Here is a 27515-nt window from a genome sequence, read left to right on the forward strand (position 1 = left end):
AACCGACTTCTTTGTCAGGTGCATAAAATTCCGGTTGCTTCCGGTTTATCGGGTGATATGTGTTTTCTCAATTTCTTTTTTTTTTTTTTGTCAAACTATGTGTTTTCTCAATTAATATGCATAATTATTAATAAAATGTGATTTGAAACTTAGACCTCCTGGTATATAAATCTTAAATTAAACTATTAACTAAATTTTTTTTGTAACGTTTTGACATACCTTTTTTCGGACCGTGGATCCCATTCCGTGCGACATGTGATACATTTTTTTGGAGGTTTATTAGTTGTGATTACTGATCTTGCAATCACCATGTGATTTTTTTCTGTGCTTTGGTCTCATTCGCACAATATCGCGTATTACTTTCCGATAAATCATTTGTCTTTCTACTACTATAGTTCAAGCACATTTAACTATGGAATTATAAATGGCTGTGTACCAAAAAAAAATAAAGTGACATAAATAGCTAAATCAATTTTTTTAAATCTTTCTAATACCACAAACCAGGAGGTTACGGTGCTGTTATGATGTATTGTTTTGTGCTAACAAACCGGTTATAGAATGTGTGTATGATTGGTTTGAACTTAACATCCAGTTTAACATCTAAATCATGATTGGTTTAAAATTCAGCTTTTGAGTTTAGCTTAACCGGATTTTGATTTTTCTTTGGAAAAAGACGTCAGCTTTCGGTCCACAATAACCGGCAACCAAATTTACAAAGTTGACGGGATTTTACGGTTCTGCAAAGTTAGTCAACTCCGGTTTGGTTTGATTGTTACTTCACATCAAGCAAAAGAAAAAACAGAAAGATATTTAAGATAAAGTAAGCGAATCAAATCCTGCCATGTGTTAAATCCACGGAGGCGCTATTCTTAGGCCAGTCGTTGAACATTGTGTGATTCCCGTGAGTGTGAGAGGTTGTTTGTTTCTCCGAAGATAGTTTTTGATTCGATAAACCCTTCCCAGTCTTCTTCCCACCTTGAGACTCTCCTCTCTCTCCTCTCCTCCGAAGAGCTCACCTTCGCCGCGTATAAATGGCGGCTGTAGAGAGCCCACCTCCCGGAACGCCGTCTGCGATGAGGAATGCTTTCGGGACCGTTCTGTCAGCTCTGATCCTCGTCCTCATTGGTGTCCTCGCCTTCTCGATCCGTCTCTTCTCCGTGAGCTCCACTCACCTCTCTGCTCCTTTGATTCATTCCCAGTGCTTTACAATCCGCTAGGCTCTAGATCGGGTTACACTAGTTTAGATCCGATTGTTCCGGATCCGATCTCATCATTGCATTTGCGTGTCATCATCTCTACTGTGGATTAATAGAATGCTTGGGATGAGGAGGAGGCTAATTATAATTTCGGATCGGTGTTTAATTATTCTGGTTGGTAACGTTCATTGATTTTATTTTTTCTTTTCAGGTGATAAAGTATGAAAGTGTGATTCATGAGTTTGATCCTTACTTCAATTATAGAGTCACTCAGGTTTATATCCAGAATATAATTTATATTTTTGCTGTGTGGGCGAATTCTCATATTAATTTATTATGTTGTTGTTTAATTCAGTTCTTATCAAAGAATGGAATATACGAGTTCTGGAATTGGTTTGATGATCGGACCTGGTAATTATCTCTTTGTCTATTTTCTTTGATATCTTCAATAGTGTTATACTAATTTTGTTTGATTTTAGGTATCCTCTTGGCCGTGTGATTGGAGGAACTGTTTACCCTGGTTTAACATTGACTGCTGGAACCATCTGGTGGTGAGTGTACTCTCATCGAAACCAGCAATTAATAGATATACCTTTATGGGGTTAGTTTAAAGTTTTAATATTTACATCTGTCTGCCGCAGGGTCTTGAATTCAATAAACATTCCTCTGTCAGTAGAGACTGTTTGTGTCTTCACTGCACCTGTGTTTTCTGCTTTTGCATCATGGGCGACTTACCTTTTGACCAAGGTTTGTCTCTTTGTCTAACGTGATCTCTTTAGTAAATTCCAGAACCAGTTGATCAAACAGTATCTATTTGCATTCTAACAGGAAGTTAAGGGATCCGGTGCTGGACTAGCAGCTGCCGCTCTTTTAGCCATGGTATGTTATTCAATTGGTTTGTTTGGATTTTTTTTTTCCTTCAAGTGATGGTGGTCTAACGAGCTCTGAACAGCAAAACATTAAGTTCCTAGAATATCATGGTTGTGACTTTTATATGTTCATGCTTGGTTGTGAATTTGCTACAAAAGTCTATTGATGCACTTGTTTAGAGTTTTGTTTTGTTTGGTTTTTCTATTTTCTCTACTAAATGGTAATCTTTGCAGGTTCCCTCATATATATCCCGATCTGTAGCTGGGAGCTATGACAACGAAGCTGTTGCCATTTTTGCTTTGATCTTCACTTTTTATCTTTACATAAAGGTCAGGGTTTTCTCCAATGGCATGTAAAGTTATTTTATTCTATGGAACATGTGGATAATAAAATGCCTTCAACAACCAAATATAAAGCTTGCTTTTTTTCAATGCAGACACTAAATACAGGTTCTTTGTTTTATGCCACCCTGAATGCCATTGCATACTTTTACATGGTACGACTTGGGATCATTCCTCATTTTTTTCTCCTTTCCTTTTTACCCTTCTCTCCTCAATTATCATTTTTTCTTCATCACATAGGTATGTTCGTGGGGAGGTTACACCTTCATTATCAACCTGATACCAATGCATGTGCTTTTGTGCATTGTAACTGGCCGATACTCTCCTCGACTATACATTGCCTATGCTCCTTTGGTATGAGTCTTCTTCCTTCTGGTAATAGAAAAAAAATATGTTGTCTGTGTTGGAGTGAAGTGGTTGTATATATCACGTAAGATACTGAATAATAGCTGAAATGAAACTATTCTGAAATTTAGTGTGCATGGATATGCAGGTTGTGCTGGGCACGCTGTTAGCAGCGTTGGTACCTGTTGTTGGCTTCAATGCGGTTTTGACGTCTGAGCATTTTGCCTCATTTTTGGTGAGTTCTTTCTTCATGCCCTTATTTTTTACGCATGCCTGTTATTTTAATGCTTAGTTATTCATTTTGAAATTGAGTGTTACAACGACCATGGTTCAGTCCTCTCGTTGCTTAATTTTCTGGATGCTAGTTAACTTATTTTATCGGTGAATTATGCAGGTTTTCATTATCATCCATGTAGTAGCACTCGTATACTATATCAAAGGCATTCTCACTCCTAAAATGTTCAAAGTTGCTGTGACACTTGTTGTGTCCATCGGCCTGTAAGCTTTCTTATACTGTTTTTCTCTGACGTGTCTGCGATTTCTATACCTTGATAAGAGGAGTTTATCTGCATCTGATCCAACTGTACATAGCTTGTACCGATGAAATAACCTCTAGGTTTCCTGGATTATATATCAGGGAATAAAAACTTCTGTGCTCCACTGTTTTTACAGGGTTGTGTGTCTCATAGTTGTGGCAGTTCTTGTGGCACTGGTGGCTTCAAGTCCAACAGGAGGATGGAGTGGTAGGAGTTTGAGTCTACTTGATCCGTGAGTTGTTCTAGTTTTTCAATCTTTATTTCTCCTAATGATTAATTTTCATTGCAAATTTAGATAATGCCCTTGTCCACATTTCAGAAATTCTGCTTTATCATTTGGTAATTGAAGCATATCTGACACTCCCCATTTCTTGGTTTCTAATCTATCATATAACAGAACTTATGCAAGCAAGTATATTCCAATTATTGCAAGTGTAAGTGAGCATCAACCTCCAACTTGGCCGTCCTATTTCATGGATATCAATGTTTTGGCTTTCTTGGTCCCTGCTGGCATCATTGTGAGTTCAACGTTTATGATAGTTAGATTTTATACGGAACAACATTGCATTTTTCCATAGAGTTAGTGTTGATTCTTTTCCATTTTCTTATTCTTCTTTTGGTAGGCGTGCTTTTCGCCTCTGTCTGATGCGAGCTCTTTCGTGGTCCTCTATATTGTAATGTCTGTATACTTCTCCGGAGTTATGGTGAGTTGCATGCCTACGAATTACAGATTCATCTTTCCCTTGCCTACTTCTTTTCTTCCACCCTGAATCACCTGTCCTCCTGATTTCTAGGTTCGTCTTATGCTCGTGCTTGCTCCAGCAGCATGCATCATGTCTGGAATTGCGCTCTCTCAAGCTTTTGATGTTTTCACGGGTTCCATCAAATACCAGTTATCGTCTAAATCCAAAGATAATGTTAGTATGCTTCTCTCTCTACTTTATTCGATCTGATGAATCATCTTTGCTACCCAAGTTCTCGACAAAACATTATTTGTCTTTCGACTGTTAGGCAGAGGACAACACTTCTACAAAAAATGCCCCAAAGGATGATGCTTCTTCTGGTAAGACTGACAAGGGTGAAGAAGTTTCAAAAGAACGGTCTTCAAAAAAGGGCAAGAAGAAAGAGAGAGAACCTGCTGAAAAACCTTCTGTTAAGTCTAAGATTGTGAAGAAAAAGGCTCTTGTTTTGCCTCTTGAAGCCTCTATAGTTGCGCTTCTTCTCCTTATAATGTTGGGTGCTTTCTATGTGGTATGCAGTCTTTCTTGGAGTTGTTAGTTTTGATCCCATCTTTTATAATTAGTTGAGACGAAAAAGTAAAAATGATTAGACTTCTAATGCATACTTTCTTTTTTGTAGATACATTGTGTTTGGGCAGCTGCAGAAGCATACTCAGCTCCATCAATAGTTTTGACATCTCAATCGCACGATGGCCTTCACGTCTTTGATGATTTTAGAGAGTCTTATGCATGGTTAAGCCATAATACTGACGTGGATGACAAAGTAAGTTTTTTAGATCCTATTAAGCCTGATTGTGTTAAGGTGTATTTGATATATGAGCCTGAGCTTGGTTTGCGAAAAAAAAAAATCATGTAGGTGGCATCATGGTGGGACTATGGTTATCAGACGACGGCTATGGCTAATAGAACTGTTATTGTCGACAACAACACCTGGAATAATACTCACATTGCTACTGTTGGCACTGCCATGTCATCTCCAGAAAAGGCGGCGTGGGAAATTTTCAACTCCTTGGATGTGAAATACGTTCTTGTCGTCTTTGGTGGTATGTTTTTTTTGGCTCATAATCATGACATTGTTATCTTTTATATTCTCTGATGAGACAATGATTTTATCAGGTGTGATTGGTTACCCAAGTGATGATATTAATAAGTTTCTGTGGATGGTGCGTATTGGAGGCGGCGAGTTTCCTCATATAAAGGAAGCTGATTATCTGGTACTTTTATGTTTTTCCCCATTCAATTTTAGCTACATGCTGTGATGGCGCAATAGTGTCAAGGCGTTTGAATCTGAACCTGGTTACCTATTAATTTCTTTGCATAGAGAGATGGTCAATACCGGATTGATTCAGAGGCCACGCCAACAATGTTGAACTGCCTTATGTACAAGCTCTGCTACTACAGGTACGAAGCTTTCCTTTAAGTGTAAACTTTGAACTCTGTTTGCAAGCTCAGTTTTTATGTTTTTTCGTTTCAGGTTTGTAGAGACAGATGGTAAAGGCTATGATCGAGTCAGGCGGACAGAGATTGGGAAGAAATATTTCAAGCTCACACATTTCGAAGAGGTAAGATTTTGAAACTCTTACCACCAACCAGTGGCGCATTGGTTCAAACTTAGATTATGGTAAATGGAATTGGTTTTGTCACCAGGTTTTCACGAGTCACCACTGGATGGTTCGGATATACAAGCTGAAACCTCAAAAAAACAGGATTCGTGGTAGAGTAAAGAAGCTTAAACAGGTAAAGCACCTGAAAAGAATTTGTGAAATTAGTCTAAAATCCTTCTACGTACTCATTAATGAATCATTTAGTTAGTAAATCCGTATTAGTTGAATTTCGACTTTAATAGGTATCATCAATTGGTACACGAGTGTGAGATAATGAGCTTGGAAGCTAAGATAGATCTGTCACGACTAAAGATACTCGTTTTAAACGAAATGTGTTAATCTTGGCTTTTGTTATTGTTATTGTTTCCAGAAAACAAGCTCTGGAGTGAGCTCAAAATCAGTGAAGAAGAATCCGTGGATGTAGAAATCCTATAACTTTCACTGTTGGATGGTGAGTTCTATGTTAACTCTTAGGTCTCTCTTTACCCTCGAGGAAGTTGTTGCGGACGCAGTCAAAGTTTCTGGTGTAGGATTGGTAAAAGTTTTGTAGACCTTTATGTGGATTTGTTAAGATGAATTTTCATGTTTATTGTGGAGAATTACACTAGATATCTATGAAGAAGTTTAAATTTATCAAATAAACATCTATTTACACCCAAACACCGCTCAACTTTCTTTCTTTCTTTTTTTGAAAGAATTTTAAATTTATTTCAATAAAAAAAACTCCTGTACAGAGTTTACTGCGATCTCAAGAACTTAAGAAAAAAGCTTTAGACTTCCTTAGATTCTTCCAAACCAAATCTCCATTGTCTTCTCATGCTTCCCACCCATTCTACTTCTTACAGAGGTGATTCTGTTTCGAACTAGCTTGTCTAATTTGGTAATTAGGCAAACCACTGGCTGAGACGCTTTTCCTACCCTGCGTTTGTTCCTTTCATACCAAAGTGCATAGATCACTGCTTGAAAACAATACCTCAATAGAAAAATTAGACCTCGTCCCTGCAAACCATTCTCTATAATCTGCATCGATAAATACTACCAGACCCTGCCAGATTCTTAATGGTTCCAATCCACACTTCTTTAGAGTAGCAACATTCAAAAAACAAGTGATCTCTGGTTTCCGTTGTCAGATTGCATAGCCCACAAGTGGAAATTGCTTGCGGATTCCATCTGATCATCCTATCTCCTGTTGCTAATCTGTTTAGAATCGCCAACCAAGCAAAGAAAGAGAATCTCGGTGTGGCTTCAGAAAACAATACTCCTTTGTACCACGAAACCTTCTGCAACTTATGTCTTGTGAGGTTCCAAGTTTGAGAAGTTGAAAACTCTGATTTGAAATCTCCATTCTCCCTCTTCCAAAGACATATATCTTCCTGCTGATTGAGACCGCGATTCTTTAGAGCTATAATCTCTTGTCCAATCAGCTGAAGATTATGAACTCGATGTCTTCTTCCTCTATACAACTGAACTGCATTCTCCACTGTAGAATTTATAGGAATTCCAAGATCCATACAACCTCTTTCTCCTGTTAACTCAATCAGTTGACCCAGCGCCGGCCATTTCTCATACCAAAAGGAAGTAGTAGATCCACTATTTATTTCCTTTTGTAACATCTGCATAACCAAAGGTCGAAGCTTCAACAGCTTCTTCCACATGCAAGAGCCTAAATTGCTCTTCCTTAAAACTCCAGAAAGAACCTTTCCTAATGAGATATTTCCGATCCACTTAACCCATAATGAAGATCTTGCGGATAAAATGCACCAGATTAGCTTCAAAGAAGATACTTTGTTCATCTCAGTTAGGTTTTTTAAGCCCAGTTCACCTTCATCTTTTGGCATACACACATCAACCCAAGCTACCTTAGCTTTTTGTGTAGAGAGAACCGGACCAGACCAAAGAAAGGCCAAAGAAAGGCTGCACATATACTATTTATTTCTTGGATACACTGATTTGGCAATCTATAAGCCGACATCCAGAAATTGGTAATGCTATAGAGGACAGAACCAATTAATTGAAGCTCTGCATGATCATTTAACGTAATGGTATGATAAAACATTTGCTGATTAACTCAGCTTTAGATCTTGTTCAAGGCCCGAGTAGGGTGTTTAACTGTTCCGGCCATTTCCTCTTAAAGAAGCCTGATACAGTACAAAAGCCCATTATTAAAGCCCAAAACATCAGCAGAATCTTGTTTTCATGTTTTGCCAAGACGAATCATATCCCAAAGTACGACAGTCACCGTTCAGTTAAAAGTATCAGACAAGAAGCAACCACGATGCTTAGCCCCGCCACTCTCACCCGGAAAACACCACTCCCGTTCAACTCTCTCGGGTTTTCCGGTAATAACACATCGTACTTCAACCGAAGGAGGACTCTTACTGAAGCTGGTTCAAGCAGGGCTCTTTCGTTTGGGCACAAACTAAATTGTGGTGGTCGTGTCAATTGGTCTGGGCGTTCTGGTACCGTGTTTGGACATCTGGGTCGGGTCTATTCGATCTCAGGTGGAAGTTTAGGTGACTCCGGCGGAATTGGTGGTTCAGGTTCAGGTGGTGGTGGTGGTGATAGTTCAGGCGGTGGAGGTGATGAAGGCAGTGGCGGAAACGGAAACAAGTGGTCATTTCTGTCATGGTAAATATTTTTTATCTCCTCTTATATTAATATACTTCTTTGTGTAAAGATTGTTTCTTTCAAACGCAAATTCGATTCACAGACGTTGGATTATATTCATTGAGCTCTATCTTATTATGTTTCCTTGCTTTTGAGTTAAACAGATGAATTCACTTTGTGTTACGGTTTGGCTTATGATTTTTTCTGGTGGTGCTTCAGGTACTTGGCTCTTCTCTCAAATTATCCTGTTTTGACCAAAGCTGTGACATCAGCAATTTTGACACTCATTGGTGATTTGATCTGTCAGGTAACTCTCTTATTGGTCTGCTTGTTTCTCAGTAGTTACTCATATGTAACCTCTTGTTGTAAAAGGCAAGATTGCTTATGTCTTGTTCCACTTGGTTTTCAGCTTACAATCAATAGAACCTCATCTCTGGACAAGAAGAGGACACTCACGTTTACCATATTGGGATTAGGACTAGTCGGTCCAGCATTGCATTTCTGGTATTTTTTTTCCGTGGACCTCTTACCCTTAGTACATCCTCAGAGAGTTTTGATGCAAAACATTTTTTACAATCTAGTCATCTGATAGTTTATGCATATATATGTTAGCTTTCTGTGTGTTGTATTGTTTTCCTTAACCGTCAAAGCTATATTATATTACTTTTCTGCTAAGTAGTTTGTTCATTTGAAGAGACTCATGCATCCGTTGATATATTATTACTTGTGCCTATTTTCCACTTGCTCTCTGACATTTGCAACTTCATTAGGTATTTGTATTTGAGCAAAGTGGTGACAGCTTCCGGATTATCAGGCGCAGTTCTGAGGCTTTTACTGGACCAGGTATAGCAAATACTCCTGTTTTGCGACTAACATTTAATTTGCTCTTTTGCTTGCTTTGTGTAAACACCAATCTTTTTTATTTTGGCAGTTTGTTTTTGCTCCTATTTTTGTTGGAGTTTTCTTATCAGCTGTTGTGACACTTGAAGGAAAACCATCACATGTCATACCGAAGCTGAAGCAGGTTGGATTACAGCTAATCAATCTTAATTAATCTTCCACGAGAATGTTTATTGCATGGTATCTTTTTTTTTTTGGTATTCTAATTGAGTCCACTAATTTGTGGCTGTGTAGGAGTGGACTGGTGCAGTGGTAGCAAATTGGCAGCTATGGATACCATTTCAGTTTCTTAACTTCAGATTTGTTCCACAAAACTTTCAGGTTTGATTACTAAACTCGGTTGCAACATGAAATGGTAGTGGGGAAGAAAATAAAATTCGATGAAAGATAGAGAGATATGCTTCAAGCATAACGACCATACTCTGTTTCTCTCATTAATGTCTTAATCCTCCACTTGGCATAATCTTTTGACCCCATCATATCATATCCCAGCAAGAAAAGTATAGACAAAGCACTTTTTCGCATTATGAGCTTGATACGAATTACAATGGAATGAAACTATTAGCTCTCTACATCATATCATTTTTAGGGTTAGCCATTCACTGTCTGAATGTCTCTGAACTGCAGGTGCTTGCTTCAAACGTAGTGGCATTGGCTTGGAATGTGATTTTATCATTCAAAGCTCACAAAGAAGTTGTTGCAAAATAGGCAATGTTTCGTTCCCTACAAGCTACAGGTATTGTCGGCAGGGTTTTGGGGGCAGAGAGTGCTTGTCTGCTGATTCAAATGTTTATTACTCCCAAGGAACCTTGCAATTAACATTTAATGAATGTAGAAACAAGCTTGTCTTTCAACATTCGTCTTTCCCACACCATCTCAGCCTTTCAAATTTATCAACCAAGCTGATTTACAGTTTCAAAATATATTAAAAATTCCTTTGATGCTTTATTAATAAATTTATAGTTATAAATCTTAAAACACTTTCAAAAATTTAAAGTTTACCTCCAATAATATGCTTTAATGCATCTAATCATGTATATGATTAAAAAGCAAATGAATTCTTCTCATCATATTTTCACCGCGCACTTCATAAGGTTTGCTTGAAGATCACATCCCAATGTTCTTTTGGAACTTTGTAATCTGGTTCAGGAAGATCCATGTCACCTGCCAAAAAGAAAACACCATTATCAACCATCTCACCTGATGTGATTCTTAGAATATCATTGCGAAAAAAAAGGTAAAAATGACAGCTACTATAACATACCATGACGTGAGGGGCGATCCTGACGCAGTATACCGGAAAGCCTGTGTAGAATTTCAAAGGTCCTCCTGATTTCAAGGTTTGCATCGCACAGTCCTGCGAACCAGTGTTATGGATATTTACCCTGAGCGTCGGGTTGCATTTTCTGGATCTGAGTTTTCACAAAGTCAAATGGAAGACTGCAAGCCGCAGCGCAGAATCCCAAAACAGCACTTGCTCCTGCCAAAGGGACACAACAATATAACACAACCATCAAACTCAGAGAGATCTATTTACCTGGGAATACATGACCACAAGACAAAACTGATAAGACCTTGTTTAAGACTTAGTGCAGAACTATTTTAACTTAGTTTAGAGAGTTGAGCAGAAAAATTATTTTCCAATAGAGCTCAGGGGTCAAAAGAGAGCGAGGAGAATGCATTCGGATCAATTTGAGCATGGTCGAGATATTTAGAAACTCATCTCACTAAGTATTTTCTCTAGTCTACTTCTTTAACAGATTTGATGAAGTTAAACACACAACTGTGTTATGTATGACAACACACTCCTGTAATCATCAGTAGCTGTTGTAAATGTAAATTTACAAGAAGATTCTGTGGGAAGAGAAGCTTACCTACGACTGTGGATGTCTCCCCAAGACCAAGATTATCTCTCATATACTCAGCACTTTGATCATAAGACGCAAGCATCCCCGTGTTCAAAGCCATTGCTCTGACCACAGTTGGCCCACAACCTTTCATCAGCGCTAATACGGTAAAAGCGCGTGGAAGGCATTGGTGTAGTTCCTGCGCTGAGCTAACGGCAAAGTGTTATCAGCTTGCATTCTGATAAGCGCTAAATCGGCTGGACTACCAACGCAGGCACCGATAGCACCAGCTGTCAGACCACATAGAGCTTTTTGATACAGCGGTAGTGGCTTCCCATCGTTAGCCTCGCTTGCTTTCGCAGTCAGCATCCTGATATATTCATAAGAACACACTACTTGATTAGTACAATAAAGGTGATGATAAAGAATATTCATCTGGATGGGATCAAGGTAATCCACAAATGATTTTAACTTACTTGAATGATCCAAGACGAGCTGTGGTGTAAGTTGCTTGCCTCAACAAGTTAGATCTAATTAAAATTCAAGTCAAACAAGCTCAGGAGACATCGTCATAGCAGAAATGGCGTAAACTTAATGGTGTAATTAACAGAGTAGAAGATCATCATCATATACAACATTACAGATCAACCACAAACTTTTCATGTGCATCAACATAAGAACATTAATAGATAATATCCTACATAGATACATACATATTCAAGATAAGTAAATGCATTTAGATAGATCTAATGAAAATCAATAAAGAAAAAAGGTAATATATACCTTGTAGAAGGCACCAATACCTTCATTCTTCAACATGGTGGTGGTCACACTAGCTGCAGATCCCTGACCTAGTTGAATCCTCACCTTCACCAAAAACAAATGTATCACTTCATTAGATTCACATCATCCAAAGATTGTACATTGTGATGCACCTAATAGCGTAATTCATCGAAACATGTCAATAGCAGCAGCTCAAACAGATACGATTCTCGATTATAAAAACAAAATCACAAGCAAGAACTCTAACTTATAACGACGAGATTCTACATGAATACGCTTGATCGATGGAAACATTTGACACACAGTACCTTGATCATGTCAATAGGCTGGATAACGCAAGTGGCGAGCATACCAGAGGCACCGCCATTGACGAAGGGCTTCACGGCAGTCCACATACCAATCGGAGCTACTTTCTTCTCCTCCGCCATCTCTTCCCTTTCTTGTTGGGAATCGTACGGAACTCTCGAACGCAGCGAGACGAAGAGATTCCGTAGAGAGGCGGAGAGATTCACTTGGTGGTGGTGGAGAAAGAAACGAAGAAGTAAAGCGAAAGCATAAACAGAAAAAGACAAAAATACTGCTAAATTGTTCCCAAAGTAGAACTAAAGTTCAAAATTCACAAAAATAGCACTAAGTTAAAGGGTGGGGTTTAGGATTTAGGGTTTAGGGTTTAGAGTTTAGCGTTTAGACTTTAGAGTTTAGGGTTTAGGGTTTAGGGTTTAGTATTTAGGATTTAGGATTTAGGGTTTAGGGTTTAGAGCTGAGAAATGAAGTTTTGGGATAAGATTTCAAATTTTGAAAAATAAAAAAAATTAAAATTTTCAAAGGATAAATTTAAAAATGTGCTATTTTGGTCATTTTAGTTATTGAGTGTTATTTTGTGATATAAACTTAGAAATGTGCTATTTTGGAGATTTGTGAAAGCATAAATGCGTTTTATATATTAAACAGTGACTTAACTGAACTAAACCGTACCAAACATTTTTGTGTGGATATTATCTATCGTTTGAGATCTGAATCTAGCATTTTGTTAAATTCAATTTATTTATTATTTTGGCATTTTTTTCATGCAGTAGTAGCTAGTGGACCAGTAGAGTTGAAGATTCTGTTCCAGATTGATAATATCGAGGCCCAATGAATAAAAAGCACTTGACGCTTTGTGGCTGGGTGTTGCTGCAACTAGAGATAAATAAGATTAAATAAAATAGTAAAACCACTGGAACTTGGTATATGTTCCCATGTATATAATAAGCACACATGAACCCTGTACATGAACACATCAACGAAGGTTGTACAGGATCGAGACTAACATTTAGTCAACAAGAATCTTAAGAAAACCTTAGCGAGGTCACCTCCAGGAACAACCATTGGAGGTTGGTAGTTGATTCCACATTTGAACCCTGTTGGGAACCTACAGAACAAAACCAATGTGTTTACGAAACCAACATGAAGGTAAAGAAAACAGTAGCAACTAGTTCCAGTTTGTAGATCATACCAGTCAACAAACTGAACAGTTATTTTAGTCTTGATAGTACCAACAGCAGCATTAACATCTTTAGGAACAACATCTCCACGGTACATCAAACAACACGCCATGTATTCCCGTGCCTTGGGTCACACTTAGCCATCATACTTGCTGGCTCAAACACATCATTAGTGATCTCAGGGACTGATAGCCAGTGGCGGACGGAGAGTATATGGTACGGGGGCACATGCCCCCAACTAACTTTTTAATTTTCTTTAACAAATACTATAAAATGTATATTAGTGACCCCAACTCAAAAATAAAATACAATGAAAATTTTTTGTACCCCCTATTAAATATGTTTCTGTATCGGCCCATAGCTGCTTATGGTAAGCCTTTGCAGCTGAGATGACTGTAGCGTAGCTGCGTAAGACGATTGATGGCTCCATTAAACCTCAACGACGTTGTCAGGGATCATATGATCTGAGATATCAACCTGTTTAGGTTCGTGTAGGTAGGCCACAATATTTGCCCCCACGATACAGTTCATGGAATAGTATTTTTACTGTGGCTGGGCTGGCATGGTGGAACCCCGATTTGCAAAACGGATCTTATGTTTTTGAAAGCCTGCAAGGGATTTATTTATAAACTAAATGAAATGAAATATTCTTTGTACTAAGTAACACAAATCTAATTATATTTTAATAATGAAGTTAAAAACTAGCAACTTGCAAATCACTCGAGAAAGTTAATAGGTTTGTCGTTGTTGTTTTTAGAAATTTTCAACCAAGGAAAAGTAGTATTTTGAGATAAGTAATATTATCTTCGTTTCAATATAGATGATGTTTTAGAAGGTTTATTTTGTTTCAGTTTACATGAACTTTGAGATTTTAAAATTTATTTTAACTTTATTGAAAACTGTTCAACTAATTAGATTTTATAGTTTTTATAATTGGTTAACTGATTTTAAAATTGTATCTTTAAAATCAAGTATATATAATTTTTAACGTTTGTGCATACAAAACATCAAGTATTATGAAATGGATACTGAATTTGATACTGAATTTGTTTATTTTGGGGGCGCATTTGAACCTCAACGGAGACAACTTCATAAAGTGAAGTATTCTTTGGATACTGAAGTTTTGTGTTGATGCGTTGTGTGAGAATGTCAGATTAGTACTAATATTTATTGCCATAGAGGACTTGGATTACCTTGAGCAAACCATTCGGCTCCATTTGATGTGTGACTGGATTGTAGAACAATGATTCATATGTACATGATTAAGCATGATTGAAATGTTGATAATTTTTCAAATGAAAGAGATATTTACAACCAGGAGCTGTCCAAGCATAAAATAACTAAAGGTATCCCACAATTACGAGAGCTATATATATCTACTAAAATCACTTCACCTCTTAGTCGGATTGGTATACTACGGACACCGAGAGTCTGAGATCAACTATTACGGAACTTGACACAAGTGCTCTAAACCCAGGGTTGATCTTGGACTAAAGCTCACGAAACATCTGCTTTACGCGTCAAATTTTAATTAAAGGCATCCAAATTTTATAATATAGTCAGGTTTTATATGTTTTTAAAAATTTCATGCTTTAGCTAGGCATCCAATGATATGGGGGTAGAGTCTGCCTAAACCAACAGAATGAAACAATGCAAGTGTGGGATATTAGAGCATGTAATCGATTCATTTAGCAAATATTCATTTATGTGTTACACCATCAATGTAAGATAACAGAGTTGTGCAACTATCCTCTTTCCTTTTTTGATATTTGTTCAAGCTAAGAAAACATTTGATCTTAGTGGTCATCGTTTAGTTTTTCTCTTTCACCTTCCATGCACAATAGAGCTATTCCAATTTATCTCTCTCTTTTTCCTTATATTAGGTCATTATATAGTTAGAAACTTAGAATAAGCTTGTTTAAGATTTGCTTTTATTAGAATAAGATTGTTTTAGATTTGCTTACATCAGGAACCCAATATTTTAGTTTACATGCAATTCATGTATGGAGTTATGGTCCTAGTGTCTTCTTCATCTTGTTTGCGCATGGGAGATAACCAGTACTAACTCTTTCTTAAATATGAAATATGGTCCTGATTAGCTAGGCGCACATAACATTAGGTAGGAGCACATAATATTGGTTATTACTTGGCTATGCATTTGGACATTGTCTTAGTTATATATCTTGAGTTTTAGATTATGTTCAACATTTAACAATTTACATATATACATTCAACGCCCACATGACTAAGAAGTAAAAGAGAATAACAAATAGCTAGCTCAACAAGCACATGGACACTAGGACACATGCTAGCCAGCACAAGAACAAACATCGCTAGCAATCAGATCCTCAAACCCATAAGGTTATTAGGTTCATATTAGAATATACATCTATGTTCTATTTTATATTTATGCTTTTATGCCAATGATGGAACTTAGGTTTATTACAGTCACTTTTCTTATCACTGATGAATTGTTCGGAAGTTGGTGAAAATTTGTTTATGCGGATTCAATGGATCTTGTAAGTTGTAATCGTTTGTTATGATCCTCTATATCCAAACAACTGTCCAAACAATAATTGAATCTACTTGACACCTTGAACCCGAAACAGCCACTGAACTATTAAATCAGTCCACTGAACCAAACCGGTTAACTATCAATTTTCCAATTTTGCTGAGAAACTAGATATAATTACTCGTACTTACTATAATCTGATCAATTCATATATTTCCTAATTTAGGAGTCATTAATGTCCTTCACCCAAACGATCAAGTCAGCAAATCAACCGTATCTTAGCCGCCCCACTCAACCCAAATAAAAACATGAAAACATTTATTTCAGTTTTTGAAAGACACGTTAAGAATGAATATATTCAAGTTACTTTTTTTCAGCTCACGATATTCAAGTTACTTAATATAGGAAAAAAACATTAAAGACAATCACAATCTTACAGGATCGTAATTTCCGGTTTGACACTTGCACAATAATATATACTCCAAAAGTTAAACTAGCTAACCATATTTAAATTTCTAAACCGAAAACATCAATTTGTTTCGGTTAAAACTATTTTTCGACCCTTACGAGAAGTCCAAAATCCGGAAAATATAGAAAACCGGATAAAAATAACAAACCGGGCCAGATCTAAGATCCAGATCGAATCTCATGTGTTTTGTCTAATCTCAGGCTGTCACAAATTTTGGCGGACCCCAACCAATTATCATAAATAGTCTCCACCCAATAATAATAATGAAAGAAAAAAGAAAAGAAAAGAAAAGAAGATCTCATTTCTCCCTCCATCTCCCTTCCTCCTCCTCCGAAGAAGAAGACGATCGTAAGGATTAAGGTTTCTTCTGCGAAGCGAAGAAGATGAGGGAGATCATTAGCATTCATATTGGTCAAGCTGGGATTCAAGTCGGAAACTCCTGCTGGGAGCTTTACTGCCTCGAACATGGCATCCAGCCCGATGGCATGATGCCCAGGTAATATATATATATATATATAACCTAATCTTCAATAAATCGCTAGGCCGTAACTAGACGTTATATAGAAGATTAACGAGAGCTAGGCGCTTTCTAAACACCTACTTTTAGAACAACTGTTTTAGTAATTAAACTTTACATTTTACCAAAAAAATAAAAAATAATAACTGAACCTTTTTTATAATAATTGAACTTTGCATAAGCGAAACTAGGCGCTGTTACACGATTCTGAGAACAATTGTTTTGTTAATTAGACTAAAAACTGTTGGGTCAAAATCGGTAACTAATTAGAAATTGATGTCGGAAAGTTATCGAAAATAAAAAAAAATAAAAATACGGAAAACTAAAACTTCATATTTTTAAAAGTATTGCGCAATTTAATTAGCGCCGAAACAAGCATTAGTTACTGCTTACACTAATTTTTTAGAAAAATCTAGAAAATCATTATATTGGCGTTTGAGCACAGCCTAAACCGATTTTTATAACCATTTTAGTCGAGGTTTGAGAGATGAATCTAATAGCATGTTCCTTTGCAGTGATACTACGGTTGGTGTAGCACACGATGCGTTCAACACGTTCTTCAGCGAGACTGGCGCTGGAAAGCATGTCCCTAGAGCTATCTTCGTTGATCTCGAGCCTACCGTTATCGACGAGGTACGTACCGGAACGTACCGTCAGCTTTTCCATCCAGAGCAGCTTATCTCTGGTAAAGAAGACGCTGCTAACAACTTCGCCAGAGGCCATTACACTGGTGAGAAAGAGGAATTTTTTTTTTCTGTGTTGTTTTAATTTTCTTGGAATTTTGCAAAATGGTCCTTTAATATTTTGTGTAATTGCAGTTGGGAAGGAGATTGTGGACTTGTGTCTTGACCGTGTGAGGAAGCTTGCGGATAACTGTACTGGCTTGCAAGGTTTTTTGGTGTTTAATGCTGTTGGTGGCGGAACTGGTTCAGGCTTGGGGTCTCTGTTGCTTGAACGTTTGTCTGTAGATTACGGAAAGAAGTCTAAACTTGGATTCACCATTTACCCTTCTCCTCAGGTACTTAAACTAATTAGTAATTATATTTGAACGGTTCTTTAATTTGGTTTTGATGCATATTGCCTTTTTGATCTTCAGGTCTCTACTGCTGTTGTTGAGCCTTACAACAGTGTTCTCTCAACTCATTCCCTGCTTGAACACACCGATGTTGCTGTCCTCTTGGATAACGAAGCCATCTATGATATTTGCCGGAGATCACTAGATATCGAGAGGCCAACCTACACGAACCTGAACAGGTTGATATCTCAGATCATATCGTCCCTCACAACATCGCTGAGGTTTGATGGAGCTATCAATGTGGATATCACTGAGTTCCAGACCAACCTTGTTCCCTATCCTCGTATCCATTTCATGCTGTCTTCTTATGCTCCGGTCATCTCAGCTGCAAAGGCTTACCATGAGCAGCTATCAGTCCCTGAGATCACTAATGCTGTGTTTGAGCCAGCTAGCATGATGGCTAAGTGTGACCCGAGGCATGGGAAATACATGGCGTGTTGTTTGATGTACCGTGGAGATGTTGTTCCTAAAGATGTTAATGCTGCTGTTGGTACTATTAAGACAAAGAGGACTGTTCAGTTTGTTGACTGGTATGATCTACAAACTGGAACTAGTTGCTATTGCTTTCCTTTGCTTCATGTAAACACAATTGCTTTGGTTTTGTTTTGTAGGTGCCCAACAGGGTTCAAGTGTGGAATCAACTACCAACCTCCAACGGTTGTTCCTGGAGGTGACCTCGCTAAGGTCCAGAGAGCAGTGTGCATGATCAGCAACAACACAGCAGTTGCAGAGGTGTTCTCAAGGATCGACCACAAGTTTGATCTGATGTATGCCAAGAGGGCGTTTGTGCACTGGTACGTCGGTGAAGGAATGGAGGAAGGTGAGTTCTCTGAGGCACGTGAGGACTTGGCCGCACTGGAGAAAGATTATGAGGAAGTGGGTGCTGAAGGTGGAGATGATGAAGAAGATGAAGGTGAAGACTACTGACACTTTCTTCTCTGAATGATGTGCAACCAAAAAGTTTTTTTCAAAATTTATGTTTCTACTTGTGATTCTTGTTGATTACATGTTTCTTTTTTTTTAATCCTGTACAATTTACGTTGCACATTCTCCACCGTCTTGTGTTTATTTTGGTTCAGTTCATTGGTAAAGTGACCATTGAGTGTTCCAGAGTTCATTATCAATCTTTGTCATCTTCTTAATCGTCCATTTTTTTCTTTAGTTACAATAGGACTCTGTAGAGATGTGTTCTACTTTTACATTCATGGGTCCACACTTGCATGAATTGAAAAGAGAATGTTAGATGTGATCATGTAGGGCAGAAGAGCTGAGAGAGTGAAGGGAGATCCCAAATGGGATCGGTCGGATCGAATATTGGATACTCTGAATGCATGTTGTCGTAGTAAGTGGTAGCTCCATTCATTGCATATAGAGATGCAGATATCTGTCTTTCGATGTCAGCTAGACCAGAATGTTGATCGGTTGTGTTATGATCGTTGAGATGTCCATGTGCTTCTTCCACTCTGTAATTAGCCAAAGGAACCTGATGGTTGAGTTCAGAGACAAGTGGCCAAGAGTAAGGAAGCTGGACACTGTCGGCTTCTGGTTGTAATATGGCTGATAAATCAGGGCGGTACACGTTATTGAGCGGCATCAGTGTGGTAGTGGTGTTGGCGGTGGGACAAGTAGCAGGCAAAGTGTAATTGATGTTGTGTTCTACAAAAGAAGAGGCTGGTTTGTTTTGTTGTTGTTGTTGTTGATGTTTCAGGCTCTGCTTCTGGTGAAGGAGGTTTCTGATCTTCAAAGACAGTTGTGAGTTGTTTGGGAAATGGTTTGCGAAATTGGTGCGAGTGTTGGAGCCACGTAGGAGACAGGCAGCTTCGTCGTAGGCTCGAGCAGCTTCTTCTGCGGTCTCAAAGGTTCCGAGCCACATACGTATCTTTTGAGTGGTGTCTTTGATCTCTGCCACCCATTTCCCTGAAGGCCTTTGTCTGACACCAACGAACTTGGTCTTATTGGTGCCTTTGCTCTTCCTCTTTATTTTCTGCTTTTGAGTTGTTTGATGATGCTCCATTTTTTCGGTATGGTTGTTGTCCATAGACGGAGATATATAAGTATTAATAGGTTTATATGTGCTCGTATGTTTCGAGGTAAGTGTTAGTGGGTGCCTCGTCTTCCCGAAGACTACTAGTTCTGTTATTTTAATGATGCTACGAATACAATTTTATAATGATATAGTAGAATGACTCCCGAGTTTTCTGTTGTGTGGGTTCCATGTATTAATTACGTGCGCACCATTTGCTAACTTCTTAATATAAACAAAGCACTAAACCACCATGTTGTCGTAACCTCTATTTAAACTTTTGATTAAAGAATTGACAGTAATCTTTTTGTTTAAATAATATTGCAGGGTTAAATGTAGATGTAGTTATTTAGTACGAATAATTTCTCGAAATAATAAATTATAGTCTTAATTTAGAGAGGAAGAAAAAAAGAGCTAATCAAAAGATCACAAATCAACAATAGCAATATGTGTAAAGAATGATTTACTTCAAAATTCTCACTTTAATACAAAAAAAAAAGAACAAAAACTTCATCTTTCTCCCAAACATAAAGCCAACATCGAACCTGTCTTTTCAGGGAGTCACAACCCAACCAAATTCCCAACTGACGCTTACCAATTTCACAAACTTTCCTTCCCTTCTAATATACACTTTCCTACCATAGCGATAGAAATTTCATTTCATAACTTATGAAGGACTAGACCCATTCTTCATCCCTCCCAACAACAAATGGTGAATAATGCAAACCCAAAAATAATGTAAACACATGAATGCAAAACTGACGACGCTTTGTGGTGGAAAAATAAAGCTCACAAGACACTGTAAATGAACAGATTGGTGTGCGTTTAGGATGAAAGCATGGATTGGAGAGCGTGTTGCTGTTCGGGTTTCAGTGTTGACCATATTGAGCCCAATGCCGATGGCGGCAGTGTTTGCTGAAGTTGCCTTAGTATATTAACCATACGACCTGCCGTCTCTTGTGTCACCACATCTTTCCCTGTAAGCACCTGGCCAGCCATGATTTACACACACATTGATACTTTTTATCAGTTCAACAATGCAAAAATCAAAAATGTTGTCTATGAGAAGCGTAATTAACAAACAAACCTCAGCGAAAACTGTTATAATTTTAGGAAGATACTGGTTATTGGGGCCTAAAAGGTCCACATCTTGCCTGCAAGTTTAACATCAATCAGCCGTTTTAGACAGTCGGTCACAAGGAATGCAAAAAAAAAAATAGCTAGCGCCCAGTAAAAATTAAAATCTAAACACATTGGTTACCTCTCAACCATTGAACAGAGCTGATCATGAACCACTTTGGCTTCAATAACATCATTACTTAAAGGCAAACAGTTCAACCACGCAGGAAGTACCTAAGAAACCCAAAAACAAAGTAAAACTTAAAGATCAACAAAAGTAACCCACATGTATTCGTGCAAAGCAACCAGATGGCGATAACTATCTTAAGCTATACCTGAGAAGAATCGATACTGTCACGGTGAAATAGGCAGATCTTTCCCACAGCGGATACAGCATTGTCATATGCCATGGCATTTTCAGATTGCCGAGCATTTGGCTGCTGTATCACAACATTTAATCTTGACAGAGCCTCTGTTGAAACAAAAACATGTGTTACTACTTATCTGTAAAGCATGGATTAAACAACCCCTAAAGACCTACAACTGGGCAAAAGGTATACTTTACCTCCAACAAGAGGCTTGAATACAGATCCGCCAAACTCAGCACACACACCAAGCCCATAAACGGCAGCCTGAAACAAACAAGAGGTCATATCAATTAGTATACAGATTCAGAAACACCAGATAACAAAATGTAGGATATACCTGTCGAACTTCTGGGCTCTCGTCATTGCAAGCTTCCAGTACGAATGGAAGATAAGTATCGTAATATCTGCCAAACAAATATCCGAAAAAGTACATAAGAACACTGAATACTGAAAATGCGCAGTGTACAAAGATTCAGTGAATGCATATCCTTTACTTGAAGGCAGCATCACGGCATTGCTCTGCAACATCATCAAAAATGCATATCGCAATCCTTCTCTCTTCAGCGGTTTTATCCCTTCCCTGAACTCAACAAAAACACACATCTATATCAAAACAAAAAACCAAGGCAGACTAGAACTAATATTGCATCAGCGCCATCCCCAAAGCCACATATTTAGAAACTCTATTCACCCGAACCAGAGTGCTAAAGCTCCACTTGGTATCACAGAACCGAAAAATAAGATTTGAGTGATGACGGTAACTTACCCACATAGGAGTTAAGTAAGAGGATAACTCATCGAAGAAAGGGAGAAACGAGGCCTTGAATGTCTTAACCAGTGTTCCCAATATTTCACCGACCTATGTGCAGACAATATATCAAGTATGAATACGAGCGTTGAAGATAGCAAACTTCATTACACTTGCATTTGACAATGGTTAATCACAGAAAGCTAACCTGATCAAAAATTTCTTCCTCTTGCTCATTTTCCTCTTTAATAAGCTCCCCCTCTTCAGCGTCAAAGTCTTCAGCATTAGCTCTCTCTCCCCTTTCTCGCTTCCTGCTAGAGCTTGCTGTCATAACTTGCTTTAACTCGTCAACTATGGATCTAATTTTCCCTTCGTCCAATAGATTTCCGGAGATCTGAAATACATTGACAGGTTATAGGTGCCATTTTTCCAACGCAATGCTACGATTTACTCTACGAGATACATAAAAAAAGATTTGCTCAAAGCTCTCTATCTCATACCCTAAACCTAAACAAAGCTTGAAAATAAGGCCAGCTGTCAAGGCAACATAACTCTTCATTCTCGATACTCTATGCTCAGAAGGATTAAACAAGTAATAAAGTAAGGGGAAACACACGATCATTGGTCTACAGGCTTCCCAATACAAGCAATCACATAGATGGCCATTATTAGCTAAACCATTTAGCCTACCAAAGAGAGTGCAGTATTGTCAAATGGAAATGTTGGAGTGACTTGACGCGGCCAATTTATAATAGGATTGTTTAACATAAATTCTTATTCTATTGAAAGGTTACCTGCAAGCATTCATTGATAGCTTCCAACATACTCACACAGATCTCTGTATCAGGTTCCTACATAAAATCCAATCATCATATATTGGATCAAAGCCGGAAGGGAAAATAGAAAGAAAAAATGAACACAATACACACTAACTTTATGCAACGCTTCTAGCATGTTTGGAATTATATAGTCAGAAAGCTGCTTTAAATAGGATAGATCGCGCCCTTGAGCTTCTCCTTTCTCTATCGCCAGCTTAGCTGAGCGCATTAGTTCCGGCATGGCTAGAAAAGAAAAAATATCCAATTTAGAAACTTGTCATTTATGGATCCACAGATTGGATTATGGACAATATATTTACTGATGTACCTGACACAGCTGCTCTTCTAACTTCTTCGTGAAAATAGAATTTCAGCAAAGGAACCAGTGTAAGTGCAACCTACAATATACTAATTCAGTCTATCCAGTCCCAAAAACAGCAGAGGATAGTGACAAAAATATAGAGCCGACCAACCATACAAACCTGATCAATCCAGGGAAAAAACCCTTCTTTTAACTCATCAGCATAGCAACAAAGCATGTTACAAGCTGTGGCTTTTTCTTCTAGGACACTTGTTTTGATTCCTATTCGTTTGTCTCCCAGGATAATGGTCTCCATGCTGCATAAAGAAATCGAATTGGTACAAATCTACCACGTCAAATCCATACGTAAATTACATTTATCACATATTATCGCAACCTTAGGTAAGAGTAAAAAATGGAACAACAAAACTATTTTGACAAGAAATAGAAGGAAGTTATTTGTTATATAAAACAATTAAAACATGCTATGTCACAAAGGAACAGAATCTCAGAATAATAAATATCTCATGGCAAAAAATAAGAAACAATTCAGCGGAAGCTGCAGCTGCAGCTTCAACAACATACAGAGATTACTCATGCCATTTTTAAAAAGATTGAAGTAGTTTTCATGCAAAGGAATACGAACTAATAAAGCAGGTACAGAGGCATCAGAACAATCAGATGAAGTGTAAAGAATAGTAGAAAACCTTTCATCATCAGAATCCTCTGCTTCATTTTCTGAATCAGCAGATGTAATTGTTACATCTGGTTTAAGTTGAGCTGACTGAAGCAAAGGAGGCATCACAACATCCATGTATGGGAGAAAATCTTGGCCTAGACACTTGCAAAGCCTAGCCCATGCCTAAGAAAATGTAAGGTAAATATAAGAAAGTGAATTTACATATATAAGTTTACAAATGACATATCGGCCAAGTGGCCTAGCATGTTTTAAACAGAATTTACCTGTAACATATAGCTCGTTATTGGATCATCTGCCTCCATTTCAGTCCCTTGCAATGACATAAGAACTTCCATGACCTGGAATAGACATGAAAAATATTTTCATTCGACAGATGAAAATCAAATAGAAAGCTTGAGATAGTCATCTGTAGCACAAAAATAAGATTACAACATATAGCATCAATTTTGAAAATAATTGACTCATGCATTAAGCACACCTGTCTAGCATCCTCCTTAAATTTGTCCTTTCCAACTGCCATTCCAACAAGACTGATGCATTCCATGGATTTGGCACGAAGCATCCGCTTAGACTTGTCAGTTGCGTTCATCAAGATAGTTTTGAGGTAAGGCATGACAACATCATAGTACTTTTGGAAGTGTTCCTGCAAATTCAGAGTATGTCAGATCAAGAGTTGCATGCAAGGAAAACAATAGATGTAACATAACTTCTTCACATATACCTGTGATGAATCAGCAACTGAAGCAAGAGCTGTTAAAGCTCCTTCTTGCACCATTTGTTTTCCATTCTGTCAGAAACAGCGTTATAAACCAAAGTTAATAATAGAGGGCACTCTTTTTAGTTAGTTATTTAAAGAAACAAAATTGCACAATACACTTACTTGTAGTAGCACCAGTAACTTGCTCACTATTCCATCTAAATAAGGTGCCAATATTTCAGGTGTACAATTCTCACTGAAATTTAGCACTGCTGAAGCAGCATGAGCCTAAATGAGGTCGCAAGATACTGCTTTAGAAAGCGTCAGAAGATTATATTAACAAATATACAGAGTTAACGGAAAACTAACCTGCACTCGTGGATTCTGGAGATCATCCATAGCAGCAGCAAGCGCAGGGAGCACTCTCTGATGATGTTGGTTTTGCAAATCAGGACCCAAATCTGTAGACAATTGTCCAATGGCATTTATGGCTGCCCACCTTACGCGAGGATGAGGACTTTGAAATTGGCTCAAAACCATGGACACCACTTGCTGTAGATTTTTTATCATCACCTACATTATATTCAAGATCAAAATGTAAATCCTTTGCAAGTCCTCGCCAAATAAATCATGAAAGAAACAATCACGATTTAATATCCAACTAAAAGCAAAAGCAACAAACCATACAGTTGCCATCACAAAGAAATTACCTTTGAGCAACCTTCAGCAATCTGAGCAAGCGCAATCAAAGAAGCGTGGTGCTTCTGCCACTCAGAGGCAACCAAGTAAGCAGAAAACTGCTGATACGCAACCGGAACAATGGTGTTCCCTCCCAAGGCAATTGCTAACCGATCCAAACACTCCTGACCCATGCTGTAGTTACTCGTCTCACCAGCATCCTCGTCCTCAGTCTCAGCACTATACCAAGCAGGATCGTCCTCAACATCCTCAAGCATCTTCATAAGAACCGCAAACAACCTGTCAATAAACTGAGGTAGCTTCCTAACCATCCCCGGGGCACGCTCACGCGCCTCAGCCAAAGTTACCAAAAACTCAACCGCGAGATGTCGCGTGCTCTCCTCGAGGGACTCAGCCTCTGCGATCTGAAGCATCGAGCCAACTATATCAAGAAGCTGCCGTCTAAGGAAACGTGGCTCAGTCCCAGCCAATTCGATCAAAAGCTCTAGCGCCTCCTGAGCCGTTGCTTCGTTCCCGTTATTAAGAGACTCAGTCAACGTCCTAATCATCGCAGGTAAAACGTCTTGGAACCTATCACGCTCATTAGAGTTCGATAAACACTGAACGAAACTAATCACCGCGTTGAGAGCGGCGATTTTGACGTCTGAGCTAGCGGATTCGCTAGTCAAGCACTGGAGAAACACGCCGTGCAGATGCTTGATGTGAGGAGTCAAAGTCTCCCCAACGTACTGCGACAACTGCGCCACGATCAGAAACGCCGATTCCTGCAATTTCGACGAATCCGACGACACGCACTGGAAAACGAACGGAAGCAGCTCCGGCCATCCGTTATCCGGGAGGATCCCCGAGGCGAGCTCGGAGACCGTATCGCAAATCTTCTTGGAGATCGATTTCGCCTCCTCGCGCTGGATACAAGACAGCATCGAGGATTTGAGTGAGGATTGAGTGGGGAGAGAGAGTCGCGGCCACAGGTAAGCGTCGTCGCGCGTGAGAAGCTTACGGAGGAGGACGGCGGCCATGGCGCGAGCTTCGGGGTGAGGAGAGAGCTGGAGAAGGTGAGCGAGCTTCAAGGCGAGGGTGTCGGGACTGGTCTGCTTGGCGAGATTGAAGAGAGCCTCGGCGGAGGAGCGTTGCTCGTTGGAAGAGGACATGAGGTGGGAGATGAGAGTCTCGAACGGCGCCGTATCGGAGCCGAGGACCATCGCGAGCTGCGCTTGTTGCTGAAGCTGATCGGAAGCCATGGTGGGCGGCGGCGGGAAAAAACTAGGGTTGAAATGCTATCTATCTCTCTCCCCAGATGATGCGAGTCGAGAGAGAGGAGAGAAAGAGAGTAAGCGAGGACGAGATGAGATGAGAATTTGTGAAGAGATAATTATTTTTTTTGTTTTTAATATTCTATTTCCATTTTTTTTGTTTTTAATATTCTATTTCCATTTTTTTTAACTATTCGTGATATGAGGTGGTGTCTGCTGTGGGCCGCGGGGTTAGCCCATTATTAAATCAAAGGGAAAAAATAGACAATAATAATGTGATCTCTTAGCGAAGCGATTTTGCCACGTGTTCTCTCTATAATCAATTTTTTAGACTAGATTTGCAAAGTGATTTTACCACATGTCCTCTCTACAATCAATTTAAGAAAACAAATATGACATAATTACTGAAATTGATGACATGACTTCTAAAAGACATGACATGGATAATTTTATTTAATGTCCATTTATATTTTTGGCAAACTTATTAGAATATAGTAATAATTCATATATTACATTCAATATTGATATTTCTTTTTGGTAAACTTTTTGAGCGACAATAGACCATACTTTTTCCCCTCCATTTTTTAAAACTTATAATTACTGGATTTTATTTTCAAACTCAATGTGCCATAATAGCCCAATACACCATCTTTGGGAACTTCTTTTCGAACTATAAACTCTTAAATTTGTTCATGTAAAAGTACAAAATATGTTTAAAAATCTAATTTTAATCTTTCAAAAGAAATAACTGTTTCCTTAAAATGTTAATTTTATTTGTACTAAGAAGACTGAGGGCAATCATCTTATTTCTCACATGGGAATAAATATATTAGCGTTCTATGTTTTTATACGGTGAGCAAAAATATGAAAACTACATACTTTGTGGCAAAGGTTTATCATTAAAAAAATTGGAAATAACACTTGTCATAAAAGTGTTTTTCCTAAGTTGTCATAAAGGTTAGA

At 38.4% G+C, this 27515-nt stretch overlaps 5 protein-coding genes and 2 pseudogenes across 8 annotated transcripts; 3 read left to right on the forward strand and 4 right to left on the reverse strand.

Moving 5' to 3' along the window:
- The first annotated feature begins 1031 nt into the window (after positions 1-1031).
- On the forward strand, positions 1032-6280 carry LOC106336281 (dolichyl-diphosphooligosaccharide--protein glycosyltransferase subunit STT3A-like). The gene is made up of 23 exons (XM_013775070.1): positions 1032-1157; positions 1408-1470; positions 1552-1607; positions 1676-1747; positions 1838-1943; positions 2025-2075; positions 2300-2395; positions 2503-2562; positions 2648-2761; positions 2901-2987; positions 3147-3250; positions 3425-3520; positions 3686-3806; positions 3912-3992; positions 4083-4205; positions 4300-4539; positions 4648-4791; positions 4885-5071; positions 5145-5242; positions 5350-5429; positions 5503-5590; positions 5676-5765; positions 6003-6280. The coding sequence occupies exons 1-23, from the start codon at positions 1032-1034 to the stop codon at positions 6054-6056; spliced, it is 2337 nt and encodes a 778-aa protein (XP_013630524.1). The 3' UTR covers positions 6057-6280.
- A 1566-nt stretch (positions 6281-7846) lies between these two features.
- On the forward strand, positions 7847-9993 carry LOC106328754 (protein sym-1-like). 3 transcript variants are annotated; one of them, XM_013767263.1, is made up of 7 exons: positions 7847-8260; positions 8459-8546; positions 8649-8743; positions 9010-9082; positions 9171-9263; positions 9374-9460; positions 9767-9993. In XM_013767263.1, the coding sequence occupies exons 1-7, from the start codon at positions 7908-7910 to the stop codon at positions 9845-9847; spliced, it is 870 nt and encodes a 289-aa protein (XP_013622717.1). In that variant the 5' UTR covers positions 7847-7907; the 3' UTR covers positions 9848-9993. The 3 variants fall into 3 exon arrangements, with proteins under 3 accessions (XP_013622717.1, XP_013622718.1, XP_013622719.1); XM_013767264.1 differs by having other exon boundaries at positions 7847-8245; XM_013767265.1 differs by having other exon boundaries at positions 7847-8242.
- On the reverse strand, positions 9643-12275 carry LOC106328755 (annotated as a pseudogene).
- Positions 12276-12834: 559 nt separating this feature from the next.
- Positions 12835-13683, reverse strand: LOC106329716 (annotated as a pseudogene).
- A 2816-nt stretch (positions 13684-16499) lies between these two features.
- Positions 16500-18952, forward strand: LOC106334732 (tubulin alpha-3 chain). Its single transcript, XM_013773070.1, has 5 exons — positions 16500-16730; positions 17267-17481; positions 17570-17769; positions 17848-18356; positions 18438-18952. Exons 1-5 carry the CDS (start codon positions 16618-16620, stop codon positions 18751-18753), a joined length of 1353 nt encoding a protein of 450 aa, XP_013628524.1. The 5' UTR covers positions 16500-16617; the 3' UTR covers positions 18754-18952.
- On the reverse strand, positions 18766-19935 carry LOC106334734 (ethylene-responsive transcription factor RAP2-11). The gene has a single exon (XM_013773071.1). The coding sequence runs from the start codon at positions 19862-19864 to the stop codon at positions 19076-19078; it is 789 nt and encodes a 262-aa protein (XP_013628525.1). The 5' UTR covers positions 19865-19935; the 3' UTR covers positions 18766-19075.
- A 336-nt stretch (positions 19936-20271) lies between these two features.
- LOC106334953 (importin-5-like) lies at positions 20272-26661 on the reverse strand. 2 transcript variants are annotated; one of them, XM_013773362.1, is made up of 20 exons: positions 25311-26661; positions 24970-25173; positions 24784-24888; positions 24625-24690; positions 24382-24546; positions 24167-24241; positions 23911-24065; positions 23385-23520; positions 23231-23300; positions 23018-23145; positions 22879-22935; positions 22293-22478; positions 22103-22195; positions 21831-21916; positions 21674-21740; positions 21534-21600; positions 21304-21440; positions 21111-21130; positions 20937-21003; positions 20272-20836 (listed from the first exon to the last, which is right to left on the reverse strand). In XM_013773362.1, the coding sequence occupies exons 1-20, from the start codon at positions 26538-26540 to the stop codon at positions 20675-20677; spliced, it is 3276 nt and encodes a 1091-aa protein (XP_013628816.1). In that variant the 5' UTR covers positions 26541-26661; the 3' UTR covers positions 20272-20674. The 2 variants fall into 2 exon arrangements, with proteins under 2 accessions (XP_013628816.1, XP_013628815.1); XM_013773361.1 differs by having other exon boundaries at positions 21111-21202.
- Between the last annotated feature and the right edge of the window lie 854 nt (positions 26662-27515).

The sequence above is a fragment of the Brassica oleracea genome, chromosome C3, assembly GCF_000695525.1.
Source record: "Brassica oleracea var. oleracea cultivar TO1000 chromosome C3, BOL, whole genome shotgun sequence".
In the NCBI taxonomy this organism is placed as follows: Eukaryota; Viridiplantae; Streptophyta; class Magnoliopsida; order Brassicales; family Brassicaceae; genus Brassica; species Brassica oleracea.

Coding starts and splice junctions, on each gene's coding strand:
- LOC106336281 (XM_013775070.1), top strand. CDS start 1,032: ATGGCGGCTGTAGAGAGCCCACCTCCCGGAACGCCGTCTGCGATGAGG. Junction 1,471..1,551: donor TCAATTATAGAGTCACTCAG/GTTTATATCCAG, acceptor TGTTTAATTCAG/TTCTTATCAAAGAATGGAAT. Junction 4,792..4,884: donor ATACTGACGTGGATGACAAA/GTAAGTTTTTTA, acceptor AAAATCATGTAG/GTGGCATCATGGTGGGACTA.
- LOC106328754 (XM_013767263.1), top strand. CDS start 7,908: ATGCTTAGCCCCGCCACTCTCACCCGGAAAACACCACTCCCGTTCAAC. Junction 8,744..9,009: donor GGTCCAGCATTGCATTTCTG/GTATTTTTTTTC, acceptor CAACTTCATTAG/GTATTTGTATTTGAGCAAAG. Junction 9,083..9,170: donor TGAGGCTTTTACTGGACCAG/GTATAGCAAATA, acceptor TTATTTTGGCAG/TTTGTTTTTGCTCCTATTTT.
- LOC106334732 (XM_013773070.1), top strand. CDS start 16,618: ATGAGGGAGATCATTAGCATTCATATTGGTCAAGCTGGGATTCAAGTC. Junction 17,482..17,569: donor CGCCAGAGGCCATTACACTG/GTGAGAAAGAGG, acceptor GTGTAATTGCAG/TTGGGAAGGAGATTGTGGAC. Junction 17,770..17,847: donor CCATTTACCCTTCTCCTCAG/GTACTTAAACTA, acceptor TTTGATCTTCAG/GTCTCTACTGCTGTTGTTGA.
- LOC106334734 (XM_013773071.1), bottom strand. CDS start 19,864: ATGGACAACAACCATACCGAAAAAATGGAGCATCATCAAACAACTCAA.
- LOC106334953 (XM_013773361.1), bottom strand. CDS start 26,540: ATGGCTTCCGATCAGCTTCAGCAACAAGCGCAGCTCGCGATGGTCCTC. Junction 24,242..24,381: donor TTAAGGAGGATGCTAGACAG/GTGTGCTTAATG, acceptor TGTCTATTCCAG/GTCATGGAAGTTCTTATGTC. Junction 20,837..20,936: donor TTATAACAGTTTTCGCTGAG/GTTTGTTTGTTA, acceptor ATGGCTGGCCAG/GTGCTTACAGGGAAAGATGT.